This window comes from Mobula hypostoma, chromosome 10, assembly GCF_963921235.1.
Source record: "Mobula hypostoma chromosome 10, sMobHyp1.1, whole genome shotgun sequence".
Taxonomy (NCBI): Eukaryota; Metazoa; Chordata; class Chondrichthyes; order Myliobatiformes; family Myliobatidae; genus Mobula; species Mobula hypostoma.
The window spans coordinates 20,227,819-20,244,429 of record NC_086106.1 but is presented as its reverse complement, the minus strand read 5'-3'; the positions used below and the strand labels follow the sequence as shown (position 1 = coordinate 20,244,429).

The following is a 16,611-nucleotide window of genomic DNA, read 5'->3' as shown; positions in this document are numbered from 1 at the left end:
GGAAATTACTGAAATCTTTTTCAACACTGAACTTTTTCTACGGAGAATCATATATGCAGAAAGCACTCCGATGAGTAATAGAATTACATAGATACCTGTGCACTGATTTCCTTTGAATCATACATATAAGCATTATTTTTTGTCGTGATTTATTATTTTGCGGGAACTAAGTTGGCCAGGATTTCGATGTTGTGTCCTGCAGGTATTGGGCAGGAGTCAAGTGAATTATATAGGTCTCAGAAAGATTTCAACCTATTCAGAAAAAAAAATAGATTAGATTGAAGAAGAATTCGTAGCTATCAAAAGCCTTGCAATGTTCAGAGGAAGACTCTAACAAAGACCAAAGGGTGTATTTGGAAGGGACCCAGGCACTGTGTGGGCAATGAAGTCAACACTGGGTTAATATTTGGAACCGGGACTCGGGTAATTGTTGAACCAAGTAAGTGGTGAGGAAGCCATTCTGTCTTTCACTCAAAATAAAATATTTCGCATTTTCAGAATTGTTGCTGCATCTTCACAGATAATAAACTGGACATCACGCAGGTTAATTTAAACCACAGGCATACGGATGGATATACAGATGTATAAACAGAGTAAAAGATTGAGAAGTAGAGAGAGGGTAGGCCCTAGACAGAGAGATAGAGAGAAAGAGAAATTAACACAGACATGTAGCTACAGAGATATGTAATATGAATGTGCAAGAAATGAGTTGCTAACTGCCATGTTGCTTCATTCAGTTAGCTAGTTTTAAATTGTCCTGGGGTTTTTTGTAAGAGGGTTCAGCACTGTGTGAACTATGGAGACAAGCTAATATTTGGAGGTGGAACCAAGGTGACTGTAGAACCCAGTAAGTGCAGACATCCCTAATATGCGGTCTATATTGATGGTTTCCATCTGTGAATGAAAAAGCTTGTCAATAATTGACCATTCGTGGTTATATTTTGAGGAGACATTTAATTAATTGTGGGTTCTAGTAACAATTATTGTACTTTGAATGAATGATGCCTGGAATCTGAAAGTAAACTATTCTGCCAATGTATCAAGAAAAAATTCCTAAGTAAGTGATGAATGTTTCTTTGAAATAAAATAATCAATGGCAATAGTTGACAGGAAGCAGTCACGAAACGGAGTTTTGTCAGGCAGGTCGTTTATCGTGCGGTTTCTGGAGGACTGGACTAAAATGTTTTCGAACTCGGCACCAGACGTATTGTGAATACTAGTAAGGTGGCGATATTATAATTCAGTTTCAAGCAAGTGCTATATTCTGGTCAATATAATAGGATGTAAGCAGTGGGCGCTGAGAGAGTTCATTTGTATTTTAATAACTTACGTATGCTCCGCTAACACTTATATACAACTAAAATCTACACAGATCCAACTTATCGGATGGAATTATCGATGTTAATTTAAAGTTAACTTAATAAGCCTGAAAGTGCTGGACCGTAAGCCTATCTCATGCCGGGGAAATCGAAGAACCTATAACGTGGGTTGAGTTTGGGACCACCTAAGGTTTTTCTATACTGGTCTATGGTGCTTTGAGTTCAGTATAATTTCAAAGTGCTGACAAATTAATCTGAAGCTAGTGAAGAAAGTTTATTAGGTTGTGTCACTACAGCCTAGGTACCTTATGCAGTTTTGTTGATGGAGGTCGAGTTGCTGGCATTAGAAGCAAACGTTAGAGATTAAAAGAGATTGGGTAGTGGAAAGTATTATAGTAGGTGCTTGTGCACAAGTTTAATAAAATAGAAATAAAAACAACTTAAGAGGTGTACAAAATCCCTAGCCATTAGACTACAGTAATGAGTAGCCAATTAATTCAACAGTGTGCTAATCCAACAGAGAATACGAAAGAAGCTTCCTTGTCTGAAGTATAATTTACAGGAGATGCATACTGTTAAATTGAATAAGATTCTTGGGCATTTCCTGTCTTGAGGGTAGTGGGGTCAGTGTAGGGAATACAAAAATAAATAAATCAATTCAAAGTTGCAGAGGAGGTAGGGAGGGACGTTAGGGTCACTGGGAACATTTCTGATGGAGTGAGATGGGAGGCAAATTCAGAAAATACTGGAAACCTCAGAGATTAGGCAGATGGCAATCCAATCCATTCTCCCCGAATCTCTGCCATGCCCAGAACCAACCTCTCTTCTCTCGTTCCCAGTTTTAATCAAAGGCTTTTGATCTGAAGCATTCACTGCTTCTCTCTCCCAGACGCTCTCTGATCTATTGAAATCTTCCTGTATTATCTGATTTTCAATGGATAACACTACGTCCATAACTTTGGGAAGATTGCTAGGAGAGTGCAAAAATTATATATTAGCATTAGACATAGAAGTTGGCCAGTCACGCCAAAGTGTCTCGGTCTGTTCATATAGTAATCAATCCCTCATCAAATTTTCTTTAATACCTTTTCTCACCATAACCTCGACAATTCTTTCTCGCACCTCACTTAGAGCAGTTCACAGCGGGCTACTAACCTATCATCTCGCATAGTTTAGGAATGTGAGAAAAAGACAGAGCACCCTAGGGAGGCAGGGCAGAGAGAGAGAGAAATGACTGAGCAAACAAGGGCGAACAATAGAAAAATTACGGAAATAATTTTCAGCCATACAGATTTTTTTTTTCTGAGAGTCAAAGATACAGATTTAACTCTAAAGAGCAATAAAATCACACAAAAATATACGCAATGATTCTCTTTGGATCAAACAGATAAATCCTATTTTGTTTATTCTGCTACCTTCACTTATGGAAGCTAAATTGCATACGAACCTATTGTCTGCATAAGGCCGATATTGAGCTGAATAGATGGTTAAAACTTTTTTTTTAAATGAAAGTATCTTGAAAAAATGTTAAATTGTGTTGGGTTTGCGCTCGCTACATTGCATGTGTGGAGTAAGACGATGTTAACAATGTTAAAAGCGGTGTGTGTATTTGTAAGATGGTCAAGCACTGTGTGGATTATGCAGGGAACACTGGGTTAATATTTGGAACCGGCACGCGAGTAATTGTTCAACCAAGTAAGTACTGAGAAGGCCAATCAGCAACAAAAAATAGTCGAGTACTCAGAGTTATTGCCTCATTTTCCCTGATCATAAATAATGATAAATTTCACTAATAAGTTTCCCTGTTACTAGGTAAAACAAAGCTACAGGAGGGGGCAGAAAATATCCAGATAGGTAGACAGAAAAAAAAAAGATGGATATGTAAAGTAAGAGGGAGCTATAAAGCAACAGTGAGATTCAGATAGATGCACAGGGGGACGTACCGATTGACTAATAGATATAGAAAATAAATACGCTAAAATGAGTGCCTATCTGCATTATTGCTTCAACGATTAACTAATATTGCATTGGAAGGCTGTATTTTGTAAGAGGGTTAGAGGGTTATTTTGTGAGTTATGCAGGCAACGAGCTAATATTTGGAAGTGGAACCATAGTGACGGTAGAACCAAGTAAGTGTTGACATTCCTACTGCAATTTCCCACTTCAGTTTCCATCTGTTGGTGCCAGTGTTGGTTAATGGTTGGAAACCCGTCTTTATACTTACAGGGAGAATTTTCTGAAATCTAGGTCACAGCAAGCATTGTATTTTGCAGGAATGATGGTTCAAAATAAGCTTTATTTTCTCCAACCTAATCAAATCCGTATCTGCGATGAAGTGATTTTAGTATTTAGAAATGTAATTGGCAATGGTAATAGTGCACTGGTAACGGCCACTAAATTCAGTGCTCAATAAATTGCTGTTTGCAAGCAGCACCTAAATTATTGTTAATCCCGGTAAGATGTTAATGTTGAAAATTAGTTTTCAAACAAATTCGATATTCTAGTCATCCTAACATGAAGTAGGCAATGGGCGCCAAGAGATTTCAGCTATATGCTGCATCATACATCACTACTAATAGGGGAAAAGAACTGAATCTACACAGATATGATATATCATATAAAATGAGATCTAGATATTCTAATTTAAATTGACACGGACATGGTGGGCCAAAGAAACTGCTTCGTGTTCTAGGAATCTAAGACTCCATAACGAGTTGAATTTGGGGTCTGGGTAGTATTTGTATATTGGCAGTGCTGTATGAATACTTTCAATGTGATAACATTTGGATCTGTGGCCAAACTGAAGTAACGCCCAGGAAATCCAACTTGTTATGTCATTTGTCTAATTTCTGCAGAGCTTGCTTTTATGTGCATTTTTCATCGTCATTAAAGACAAATTATAGAGATTATTAGTGATTGCTAGTGTGGGTGTATCATGCTGAGTCCATTCTGTGCAAGGTTTCTAAGGTGGGAAACAGGAGTTATTTAAAAAGCTGTTCAAAATATGCCACTATTAAAATAAGGTAGCAGATAACTCAACAGCTTGTTAATCCAATAGAAATACAGAAGAAGCCTCCTTACCTGGAGAGTGATTTATAGGAGGTGTAGATTGTCACTTTGAATGTGCTTCTTGAGCATTTCTGGAACTGAGATTCATGGGATCAGTGCAGGGAAGAGGAAAGTTAGAAAAACAAGTTCACTTTGTGGACAGACTGGGAAGGAAGCATCTTACAGCCAAAAACGGAAAGGAAACAAACAACAATCTCGCATTTTCAGAATTGTTGCTACATCTTTACTGGTAATAAATTGGCTACCGTGCATCAAACAAAGCAGGGACACTGGGAATATTTCTGACTGTGTGACGTTGGAGATTAATGCAGGAAATGTTGGAAATACTCAGATGTCAGGTGGATGGCATTCACCTTCCTGCTGACCAGTTATTCCACCCAACACCCGCCACCCTCCCCACCCACACCACCCCCCCTTCACAACCCCAGCCTCTCTGAAGCTCAAAACCGTAGTGTCATTTGCCTTTCCTGATTCTGACGAATGGACTCCGCTGTTCACCATGTTCCTCTCTCTGCTCTCAGATAGTGTATCCCCTTGCTGAGTGTTACCACCATTCTCTGAATTGAATGGAATTGGTTAATTGTTCAATGAAGGTGTAATGATTCTAGGGAAAATTAAAATGGAATTTAATAGGACCAAGCGAGTAAGGGCAAACGATAGGGAAATGAGGGAAATCTTTATAAACTCTGAACTTTTTCTACTGAGAATCACATATCCAGAGAATCTCTGAGAAGGAATAAAATTTCATTGATACCAGTGCACTGATTTCCTTTGGATTATGCACATTACCATTTTTTTTCTTGCTAAATTATTTTGTGGGAATTACGTTGGACAGAAATTCGATGTTGTATAGTGCAGATATAGGGCTGGAGTCAAGGAAATTAGAGAGGTTTCATAAAGATTTCAACCCATTCAGAAAAAAAATAGAGTGGATTGAAGAAGCATTCTTAGCCTTAAGAAGCCTTGTAATGTTTAGAGGACGACTGTTTTAATGAAACCCAATGGGTGTATTTGTAAGGGAACCAGGCACTGTGTGGGTTATGGAGTCAACACTGAGCTAACGTTTGGAACCGGGACTCGGGTAATTGTTGAACCAAGTAAGTGGTGAGAAAACCATTCTGTCCTTCAATCAAAAAAAAATCTCGCATGTTCAGATTTGTTACTGTATCTTCACTGATAATAAGCTGGCCATCACACATGTTACTTAAAGCCACATACGGATGATATGCAGATAGATAGATACAGAGTAAAAGATGGAGAAGTAGAGACATGGTGGACTCTAGAGAGAAAGAGAGATGAGCACAGACAGACATTTAGTTGCATAGATAGGTAATATGAATGTGCAAGAAATGAGTTGCTAACTGTCATGTTGCTTCGTTCAGTTAGCCAATGTTTGATTAGCATGGGGTATTTTGTAAGAGGGTTCAGCACCGTGTGAATTATGATGGCAACAAACTGATCTTTGGAAGTGGAACCAAGGTGACTGTAGAACCCAGTAAGTGCAGACATCCCTCATATGTGGTCTATTTTGATGGTTCTCATCTGTGAGTGCAAGAGCTTCGTGGTTATATTTTGAGGAAATATTTAATTAATTATGGGTCCTAGTAATAATTATTATACTTTGAATGAATGATGCTTCGAATATAAAAGTAAGTTATTGTCCCAACGTATCGAGCAAAATTACCAAATAATTGATGAATGTTTCTTTGAAATAAAATAATCTATGTCAATGGTGCCCAGGAAGCAGTCACTAAACGAAGTTCTTGTCAGGTGGGTCATTTACTGTGCGGTTTCTAGAGGACTGGACAAAACGTGCTTGAAATCGGCACCAGACGTATTGTGAATCACAATACGATGGCAATATTCTAATTCACTTTCCAAGCAGATGCTATATTTTGGTCAATATAATGTGATGTGGGCAATGGAGGCTGAGTGGGTTCCTCTATATATTTTATAACTTAAGTAGGGACCACTAATACAGATTCGACATATCGGATAGAATGCTCCAATTTTAAGCGATCTTTATAAGCATGAACATACTGGACCGAACGTTTATTTCATGCTGTAGAAATCGAAGACTATAACCTAGCTTGATTTGCGCCCAGGTAAAATTTTCTATAGTGACCCATGGTGCTCTGTGAATAACCTAAATGTACTGACATTTGAGTCTTGAACTAGTGAAGATGAGACACTTTAAGTCCGTATAATTGTGCAGTGCCTCTGCATTCTAGAGTGTCAAATGCAGTTTTGCTGATGGAAGTCGGTTTGCTGGCATTAGGACAATTTGTACAAATTAAAACAAATTCGGAGGTCTTATAGTGGGTGCTTTTGCTCAGGTTAAATAAAGTAGAAATAAAAGCAGCTAAAGCGTTGTACAATAGGTCGCAGATTAATTCAATAGTGTGTTAATCTAACACAGAATTCAAACGGAAGTTCTTTACCTGGAGTATGATTCACAGGAGGTGCATACTGCTACTTGGAATATGACCTTGAGAATTCACTGTCTTGAGGTTATTGGGGTCAGTGTAGGGAAGATAAAAAGAAATAAATCAATTCAAAGTTTCAGAGAGGGTGGGGAGGGATGGTGGGGTCACCGAGAATATTTATAACAGATTGAGATGGGACACAACATCAAGAAATATTGGAAACCTTCAGAAGTGGAACGAAAAAAAAAGCTCTCATTCTGCCCTGCAGAGCTGATGTACGGTTAGAATGACAATGAAGTTTTTTTGAATCTTGAAATCTTGAATCTTGAATAGCAACATTTTCCCACTGTCTGATCTGTACCTTTCCTACCTTACCAGAAATTCAAAACCGATCTATCCTCTCATTCCTACGCCTGTCGTAGGTTCTTCCTCCTAAAATGTTTACTGTTGCGAGCTCCACAAGTGCTACCTGACCCGCTGTGTGTTTCTACCATTCTCTATTTCTGTATGGTATTTATCAGTATGTCAATAAGGATGTGAATGTTCTATGCTCTGTTCAACATACTATGGTATGGATAATGGATGCTATGAGATTTCAGCTATATTTTATCACAACATGCACATGTACCATGAGTGTGTGAATGAGCTGAATCGACATTAATTCATTGGTTCGGGTGAAAGGTGCATATTTTAACTTAAATAATTATTATCGTTGGACTGAATGTCCTGCTTTCCTGCTATATTCATCTGAGACTCGATGACGTAGATTGAATATAGGGACAGGTAAAGGGTTTATGTATTGTTGTATAGTGATGTGTGAATAGCTACAATGAGCTAACATTTGGATCTGGAACCAGACTAATGGTGGAACCCAGTAAGTCCAACTTATGATGTAACATGCCTACATTCCAGAGTGCAAAAAGCGGTTTTATTAACAGACATTATGTTGTATTCATAGAGAGCACTTTATAAAGATTAGAAGTGACTAGGGCATGTGGCTTCTTCTTCTTCTAATACGTAGCCCAGTAGCTCAATATCTTGCTAATCCAATGAAGGATTTATTAATGAAAATTTCCCTTCCGATTAACTAATTTCTGGGAAGTATGCACTGCTGCGGTGAATATGATCCTTGGGCATTTGTTGAGTTGATGTGGTAAGAAGGCCAGTACAGGAAAGAGGAAAGAGAGAAAATAAATTAAGGTGCAGACAGAGACTATAGAGGAGGCACTGGGAATAACTCTGACAGACCAGGTCAGAGTAAGGTCAGTTAAAATCAGATTCAAAATCATAAGATGTTACAAACATTCAGACATCAATCGGATGGCACAATCTTCCCATTGTCTAACATATCCCTCCTCAACCCTTCCACAAACTCAGAACCATCCTGTCTTCTCTCTGCCTGTTCTGACGAAGGTTTTTCCACCTGAAACGATTCCACTTGTTCTTCTCCCTACAGATGCTGCATGGCCTGCTTAGTACTTCCAGCATTCAATGTTTCTGAGTGGAATTAATTAGTGGATCAATAAGGATGTGACATTTTTTGGGATGGTTCAAAATGAATTTATTAGCCTACGACAGAGAAAGCGACTATTCGGTTTACCGAGTCTCTACTGTTCAGAGAGCAATCCTATTCACCCAGTAATTTCCCCTGCAACTCCTTTCGCACATTTCCAAAAATTCTACCTCACATCATCTCCGTAAGCAGTTTAGAGCAGCCAGCTAATGTATCTGGCGCACACCTTTCGGATGTGGGAGAAATCCGGAGAGCCTAGTTGAAACTTACACTGCAGAGAGGGGGAAATCACAGAGCAAATGAGGGAGTCAAAAATGCGATTTTTTTTCTTCCAAGCATCTTTAACTGGGAATCAAACATACAGAGGCATCTGTCAAGCGAAGTTAAATCGTACAGAAACCTAGCCAAACATTTTTGGTAGTGAAACACGGTTGCAATAATGCTTGATTCCTTGATTCAATCCAAGTTCAACAGGACTTAGTTGACTGCATGGGGCAGATCTGGGGTTCAGCAATAGGATTTAGAAGATTGTAAAATTATTTAAAGCTATTTACTAAAATGAAGCTAGAATAAAGAAAAATAACTTCGATATAATGGACATTTCGGCCAATAAGTCGCATTATTTGAAATAAGGTAGCGTGGACATAGTGGGGACCATTTAGTGTATTTGTAAAGGGGTTAGGCACCGTGCTAATAATACAGCCAGCACGGGGTTACTCTTTGGAACTGGGACTCAAATAATTGTCCAACCAAGTAAGTGCTGCGAAATGCATTTTCTCCTCGAACTGCTGGTTAAATCATTTTATTATTATTATTATTTATTTTAAATGATTGATTTAAGTGAGATTTTCTCTTGTATAGAGTCATGCATGTACTTTATAGAGGTGCCTGATAAATTATGGACCCCAGTATCGATCGGACTTCGGATGAATAATGCTCCAAAATCTAATATAATCCATTTTGCTAAATTGTCAATCTTTAATCTTCGAAGTGAAATATCCAAAGACAACAATGCACATTGAGCAGCCACTAAATTGAGCTCTTGAGAGGGAGAAGTGGTTGCTCTGTTCATTCTGGTGAGCTCTGCAAATTAATGCTGGAAGTGACACCAGAATTCTTTATCTTGTTCAGGTGTTAATATTCAAAATCGATGTTTAAAGAAATTCTATATCCTTGTCAATATATTATGGGATATGTAAAGGATCACGGTAGATTTCAGTGATATCTTACCATTAAATTCATAAGTGCCATAACACGTGAAAATAATTCTTCCAACACTAATTCATCAGATGCAATGGAAGGGGACTTAAATAAGTATGGATTCATATGGCTGAATGATCTGTTTTGTTCTAGATAGAATGAATATTGAAGTTGGGACTAGGTGAGGGGTTTCTGTACAAGTCTGTGGTGCTGTGTGAATAACATGAATGTACTGACATTTGGATCTGGAACCAAACTGAAGGTGAAACCCAGTAAGTCTGGTATATTATGCAATGTCTCACATGCCAGGAATTCACAATGAAATTTGATGATCAGCGTCAGATCGGTGCCATAAAAGTAACTTGTAATGATCAGAAGATGAGGTTTGTCGGAGTGGGTGACTTCTATGCTAGGTATTGATAAAATGGATATAAATACGCAAGCTAAAAAGAAGATTCAAAACGTGGTGCTATGAAAATACATAATAAATAACCAATTCAATTAACAGGAAGCTTCTGTACCGACAGAATGATTTATAGGAGATGTCCACTGTCACTTTAAATATGATTCTTCAGCATTTATTGACTTAAGGGTAATTCTTCTTGTGTGGTTAAGTGAAAAGAGAAAACAAGTTAAAGTCGCAGAGTGGCTGTGGAGGGATAAAGGGGTCAGAGGGAATATCTCCGACAAGATGAATTTGGGGACAAAAAAAAAATCAGAAAATGCTTGGAACACTCAGAAGTTAACCCCAGCTTGCCTTTTTGCTTCCCAGTTCACTGTTTTTGAATTAAAGTGTTGATCAGGTCAATAAGAAAGTAAACCTTCTAGAAAGAGGGCAAAGGGGATTTATTTCAAAACGACATTCAAGAAGTCTAGTCAGCACAAGAACCTCTGCCGTTCACAAAGCAATCAAATTCCTCCACAGATTTTCCTTGTGACTTCTATTCCGAGAATTTCAAACACTTCTGCCTTCCATTATCATTCGGCGCAGTTGACACCTGTCAATTAATCTACCGACCTGCAGATCTGTGGGATGTTGGAGATACTGGAGATAACCCGATCAAACCCATAGGACAGTAAGGGGGAACTACCCGAGCATACTCAAGAGAAGTTACAGCAATATCTTTCACCCTAGTCACCTGCTTATAGAAATTAATCATGCAGATGGCACTCCGAGGGAAAATAAAATCGCACACAATCTTACACATTAATTTCCTTTGGGGCCCATAGATAAATCACGGGACCATATATTTTTATTGTGTGACCTAAACACCTGTTACCGGGATTTTAAAAAAATACAGAGGGAACACTGAAGATGAATAAAATCACACACAAGCTAATAAAATTATTTCCTTTAGGTCCCATAGTTAAATCATGTATGGGACCATGTATTCTTATTATGATATATCTGTGTGTGAAGACTAAGTTGAACAGGAACTTACTGACTTTATGAGTAGGAACTTGGGCTGCAATGAAGTGAATTTGAATGGTGTGAAAATTATTGTAATTGCTTCATAAACTAAGGCCAGATTGACGAAAAAATGAAATTTCAGGGTCATTGAGGTCGCTGAATTGCATTATTTGGAAGAAAACCACGGGGATATTGTTAAGACTAGAAAGTGTATTTGTAAAGGGGGCAAGCACCGTGTGAATTCTGGAGGGAGCTGGGAGTTAATATTTGGAACCGGAACTCGAGTAATTGTCGAACCAAGTAAGTTTCAAAAAACCCATTCTTCCCTAGAATTCTTGATTAAAATCCCAAACCATCTTATAAATTCTAAAAACAAGACTTCAGAAAAAATGTAAATGTAACCTCATCTCCTGTTAGATAATATACTATGTTTCTTAATGGCCCACATCAAGAAAGAGTATGTTACTTAATACATTCTATCATAAAATTATTTTCGCATTTTCAGAGTTTTTGCTCCAGCTTTGCAAGTTAAATAAAACTGCAGACAGACGAGGAGACACTAATACGTTTAGATGGAGCTGGAGAGAGGGAGAGAGGAAGAGCGGGGAGATAAGAGCGAGGAACAGAGAGGGAGGTGCGCAGACGGAAGAATAGAAGACAATATATATATAATAAATATGATACACTGAGTATCCATCTACAATATTGTTTCACACAGTCTGCCAACATTGAATAGGCGGGGAGAATTTTGTAAGAGGGTTGAACACTGTGTGAATGCTGGGGGCACAAAACTAATATTTGGAAGTGGAACCAGAGTGACTGTGCAACCCAGTAAGTGCTGAATCTATGTTCTACTTTGGTAATTTTCATCAGTTAGTACAAGAGTGCGTTAACAATTGGAAACTTCTACTCATAATTTCATCAAGTGTTGATAAATTGTGGGTCCCAATAACATTTTCCATTGAATGATCAGTGCCTCAAATCGGAAAAGCAGCTGTTATCCTAAACTGTCAAACAAAATTACGAAGCAGATGATGAAGCTATTTTATTGCTGAAATTAAATATGTCATGCCGATAGTGCACAGGGAGCAGCAATTGAAATGTGTTCTTGCGAAAGAGCCATTTACTGTGTGGTCTCTGTACCCTTCAGCAAATTAGAGTTTGGAAGCGACACCAGGCTTATTGTTAAACTTAGTAAGTTATCAATATTCAAAATTAGATTCCAATCCCATTCTGTAACTTGAGCAACCTGACATGAACTGGGAAATAGACACCAATAGATGTCAGCTATATTTTGTCATAAACTACTTAGGTATCAGTAATACGTGAAGATAACTCAGGCTGCACTGAATTGATTCATCAGGTAAAATGCAAGATGAATATTTGAACGTATATGATTGATAATTCGCAACTATAGCTTCTAATCTGGAACCAAACTGAGGGTGGAACCCATTAAGGCCAATTCATCATGTGATGCGTCGAAATTCTGAAGACTTCAAATTTTATTTTGTTAATGTATATCATGTTCTACACATTTAAAGCGAATTGTTGAGATTAGGAATGATTGAGTGGATGGGTGTGTCTTTGTAGTTGACTACAGTGCAAGGATTGATGGGATACCAAAACAACCTAAACTTAAAGAGGTTTTCAACATTTAGATAATGTATTAAAAAAACACAAATAACTCAACGGCTTATTAATTCATTGGAAAATATTGATATAAAAATGCTCTCTTATAGGTGCTTTCCCTATCACTTTGAATGTGGTTGTTGGGTGTTAAAAGAATTGAAGGAATGAGATCAGTTTTGGAAGGAGGAATCTGAGAAAACCAGTTAAAATTTCAGATGAGGATAAGGAAGGGATGGTGGGGTCGTTGAGAATATCTCTGAGAATGTGAGATCAGAAACAATGCAGAAACCCACGGAATTCAGACAATGACATCATCCTCCAGTTGTCCAATCCATACTACGTGACCCTCTCTAAAACTTAAAGCTAACTAGTCTTCCCTCTTTCTCAGATTGGAGAAAGTGCACCGTAGGGGGAGAGGGAATCTCTGAACAAATGAGAGTGAACAGCGAAGAGGTTACTCAATTTTTCACCTATAAACTTTTTACTGGGAATCAAAGATACACAGAGAACTCTGAAACGACAGAAAATCACGTGCAAACAGTGGCAGTTATTTTGTTTCCAGAGCCCAGATAAATCTTGCTTACTTTTAATTATGTTGCATTATTTTCTGGAATTCAATACATTTATGCAGCATGATTGCACAGATTCAAAGGAATTAAATAGCTGGAAAATAATTAAACATTATTTACCAAAGGCGAAGAGATTGACGAGAAAAATCTGAGGTTTAATGGGCGTTGCTGTCGCTATATTTCATTTTCTTAGAAGAAGGCATTGGGACATGGTTAAAGCCAATAGATGTATTTGTAAGGGGGTCAGGTACTGTGTGAATTCTGCTAGCAGCGTGAAGTTAATATTTGGAACGGGGACTAGAGTAATTGTTGTACCAAGTAAGTGTTAAGAAAGCAATCATACTTACAACTCCTATTGAAATTAAATATAACTGTCATTTATTCGAATTGCAGCCTTACAGCAAATATGGCAATGCCGTGAGATGTGGCCGCTGTATCTTAATTTAGAACACGGTTTTCGGCACAATCGGGACAACCAACCAATTCCCCGTTTTCAGGATTGTTCCAACATTGTACTCGCAATTAACTGGTTATCACCCCTGTTAAAGGAAGCTATGGGTGGCTGGAGAGTTTGGACAGGTTAACAGGCAGAGATAAAAATTAGAGAGACAGATAGAAAGAGAGAGAACGTGATGTGGAGAAAGTGAGGGACAGCAGCTGACAACAGCTCAATACATGCACAGTATGTATTGCTCCAGTCATGAAGATGGGTCTCGGCACAAAACATCCACTTCCATGGATGCTGCCTGATCTGCTCAGTTCTTCCACCATCTTGTGTATATTGCTATGGATTTCTAGCATCTGCATAATTCCTTATGCTTTGAATATATAAGTATCAAAAACGGGGAGTAATCTACATTATTGCTTCAATCAGCCAATCTTCGATTGTCAAAGTTTTATTTTCTAAGTGGTCAGCATTGTCTGAATTATGCAAGCAACCAGCTAATCTGTGGAAGAGACAACAGGGTGATTGCAGAGCCCAGTGAGTGCTGAGTATCTCACTTCGTTTCCCTTGAGTTAGTGCAAGAGTGTATCAAAAGTTCGAAATCCGTGGTTGTATTTTGAGGAGTTATTTGATAAATTGAGGGTCCTAGTAAGCATTATACTTTTAATAAATATTACTCCAAATATGAAACCAATTATTCCCTCAACGAGGCAACGAAAATGACCAAATAGATGAAGAAGATATTTTAAGGTTTGAAATAAATGTGTGGTGCCAATAGCACACAAGGGGGGAGCCACTGAAATGAATTCTTGTCAGGGGCTCATTTACTGTGTGAATTCCGGGGGGGTCGACAAGTTAGTGTTTGGAAGCGGCACAAGGCTTATTGTTAAACCTGGTAAGTTATCAATACGGTATTCATTATTAGATTCTAATCACATTCGGTATTCAGATCAAATGATATGCTGTTGGTAATGGACGTCATCTATGCTTTCTCATAACATGATTCGGTGCTCCAAAACCATGGAAGCAACTGAATCCACACTAATTTCATTCATCAAATAAAATCTTAGGTGAATTCTGTGAATCATAATTCATAATGATAACTTGGGCATAGACTTAGAGTAACCAGTAAATGTTTAAATGGGATACAAAGAAGAAATTCTATTTATGCAGTGTATGTAGTAATCTGGAAGGCACTGCTGAAGAAGTGGTAGTGACAGGGACTCTCGCGCAATTAAGGACTTGAGTCGCCAATGCCCAATGAGTGACAGCCATATAGCAAGGAAACAGACCTTTCGTCCATAAACCTGTGTAGATCATCAACTACCCAGTTTCACTTACCTCACAAAATCCCATCCATGCTCCAAATACTCCTCTCACATCTCCCCAGAATCTGCCGTTCAGCCACACACAGGAGACAACTATTACCAGCCAACTCTCTCACTCAGGAAGGGATTGCAGTCTGTCTCAGAACTTGGTGGAGGCAGTTACAAAACTAACAAGTATGTGGACAGGCTCTTGAATCACTAGTCCATAGAAGGCTATGGATCAAGTGTAGGATAATAGGAGTGGAAGGTTGTAATAAGGCTTAATACCTTATGATAAGCATAATACCTTATGCTAAGGCTTATTAAGGTATTGATCAGACCTTGCTTGCAATATTGTGAGCAGTTCTGGTCCCCCTTATCTAAGAAAGAATATGTTGGCATTGGAGAGGTCTAGAAGAGGTTCACGAGAATGATCCCAGGAATGAGAGCTTTAACGCATGAGGAGCGTTTGATGGCGCTGGGCCTGTATTCGCTGGAGTTCTGAGGAACGGCGGAAGGTGGTCTCATTGAAACATGCATAATATATAATGGCCTAGATGGAAGGGATACGCAGAGGATATTTCCTATAATGGGGAATCTAGGACCAGAGGGCACAGCCTAGGAATAAGAGGGCTTCCCTTTAGAACAGAGATGAGGAGGAATTTCTTCAGCCAGAGGGTGGTGAATCTGTGGAACTCATTGCCACAGGTGGTTGTGGAGGCCAAGTCCATGGACATATTTAAAGATAAAGTTGATAGGTGTTGATTAGTAAGGGCTTCAAAGGTCACGGGGAGAAGCGGATTGACAGGGATAATAAATCAGTCATGATGAAATAGCGGAAGATCAACGAGCCGAATAGCCTAATTCTGTTCCTGTGTATTATTGTCTTATATTTATCTGATGGGCAGCATGCAATACTGGCGGCAGGGTCTGTAATTGTGCTTTGTGAATGTAAGACTCTGTGGCGTATGTAGAATCTGAGACCAGAAGCATGTTTCTGTACTGGTGTGTAGTACTGTGTGGATTCCTTCAATATCATAACATTTGGATCTGGAACCAAGCTGAACGTGGAACCTAGTAAGTTCGACTCTCGGTGTTAAAAAATGTTGCTTTGGTGATAAATATCAGAGGCTTGGCATTCAAATAAAATTGCAAAGATTATGCATGATTGAGAGGAAAAGGTGTGTCCAGTGTGTGACCTCTGTACAAGGGTTTGATAAGATAGAAAAATGCATAAAGTTAAAGAGATGTTCACCATATCAATATGATAGTACATATCAAAATATCTAAATAGTTTGTTAATCTAGTAGAAAATTCAGAGAAAGCCTCCTTACATACAGATTGATTTATAGGCGATAAATATTGCCCCCTTTGGAATATGATCCTTACGTATTTATGGAATTGAGTGTATTGTGGTTCAGTCAGGGAGGATGAAAAAAAAGAAAGCAGGTTAACGTTGCAAAATTGATAAGGGACGAATGGTGTAATCACTGGGAATATCTCTGAAAGCGTGAGATTGGAGAAAGAATCAGAAAACACTGCAGTCATTCAGAAATCAGGCAGCTAACATCATCATCCTCTTGTCCAATCCATCCCTAAAACGGAAACCCATCCTGCCTTCTCCCTTTCTCTGTTCTAACAGGGGGTCTCCGACTTGAAATGTTCGCTAGTTCTCTCTCCAGAGATGTTGCCTGACCCGCTGAGTTTTGTTTTCCGCTATTCT

The 16,611-nt window shown here is 38.6% G+C and overlaps 1 protein-coding gene across 23 annotated transcripts in view; it reads left to right on the top strand.

Moving 5' to 3' along the window:
- Positions 1-16,611, top strand: part of LOC134352742 (T cell receptor alpha chain MC.7.G5-like) — a 95,812-nt gene that overhangs the window by 42,743 nt on the left and 36,458 nt on the right. The window contains exon 1 of one of the 23 annotated variants that reach the window (XR_010019450.1): positions 815-847. The exons of 18 other annotated variants lie outside the window; for them this stretch is intronic. Coding sequence is in view for 2 of the 5 variants with exons in the window: in XM_063060146.1 (XP_062916216.1) it covers positions 5,380-5,485 (106 nt within the window). In the remaining 3 variants the exon portion in view is untranslated. Of the gene's footprint in view, positions 1-814; positions 848-2,920; positions 3,015-5,364; positions 5,486-5,834; positions 5,884-9,060; positions 9,081-16,611 lie in introns of those variants that run through there. 4 more of the 23 variants (XM_063060149.1, XM_063060146.1, XR_010019444.1 and 1 more) reach the window with 4 other exon arrangements.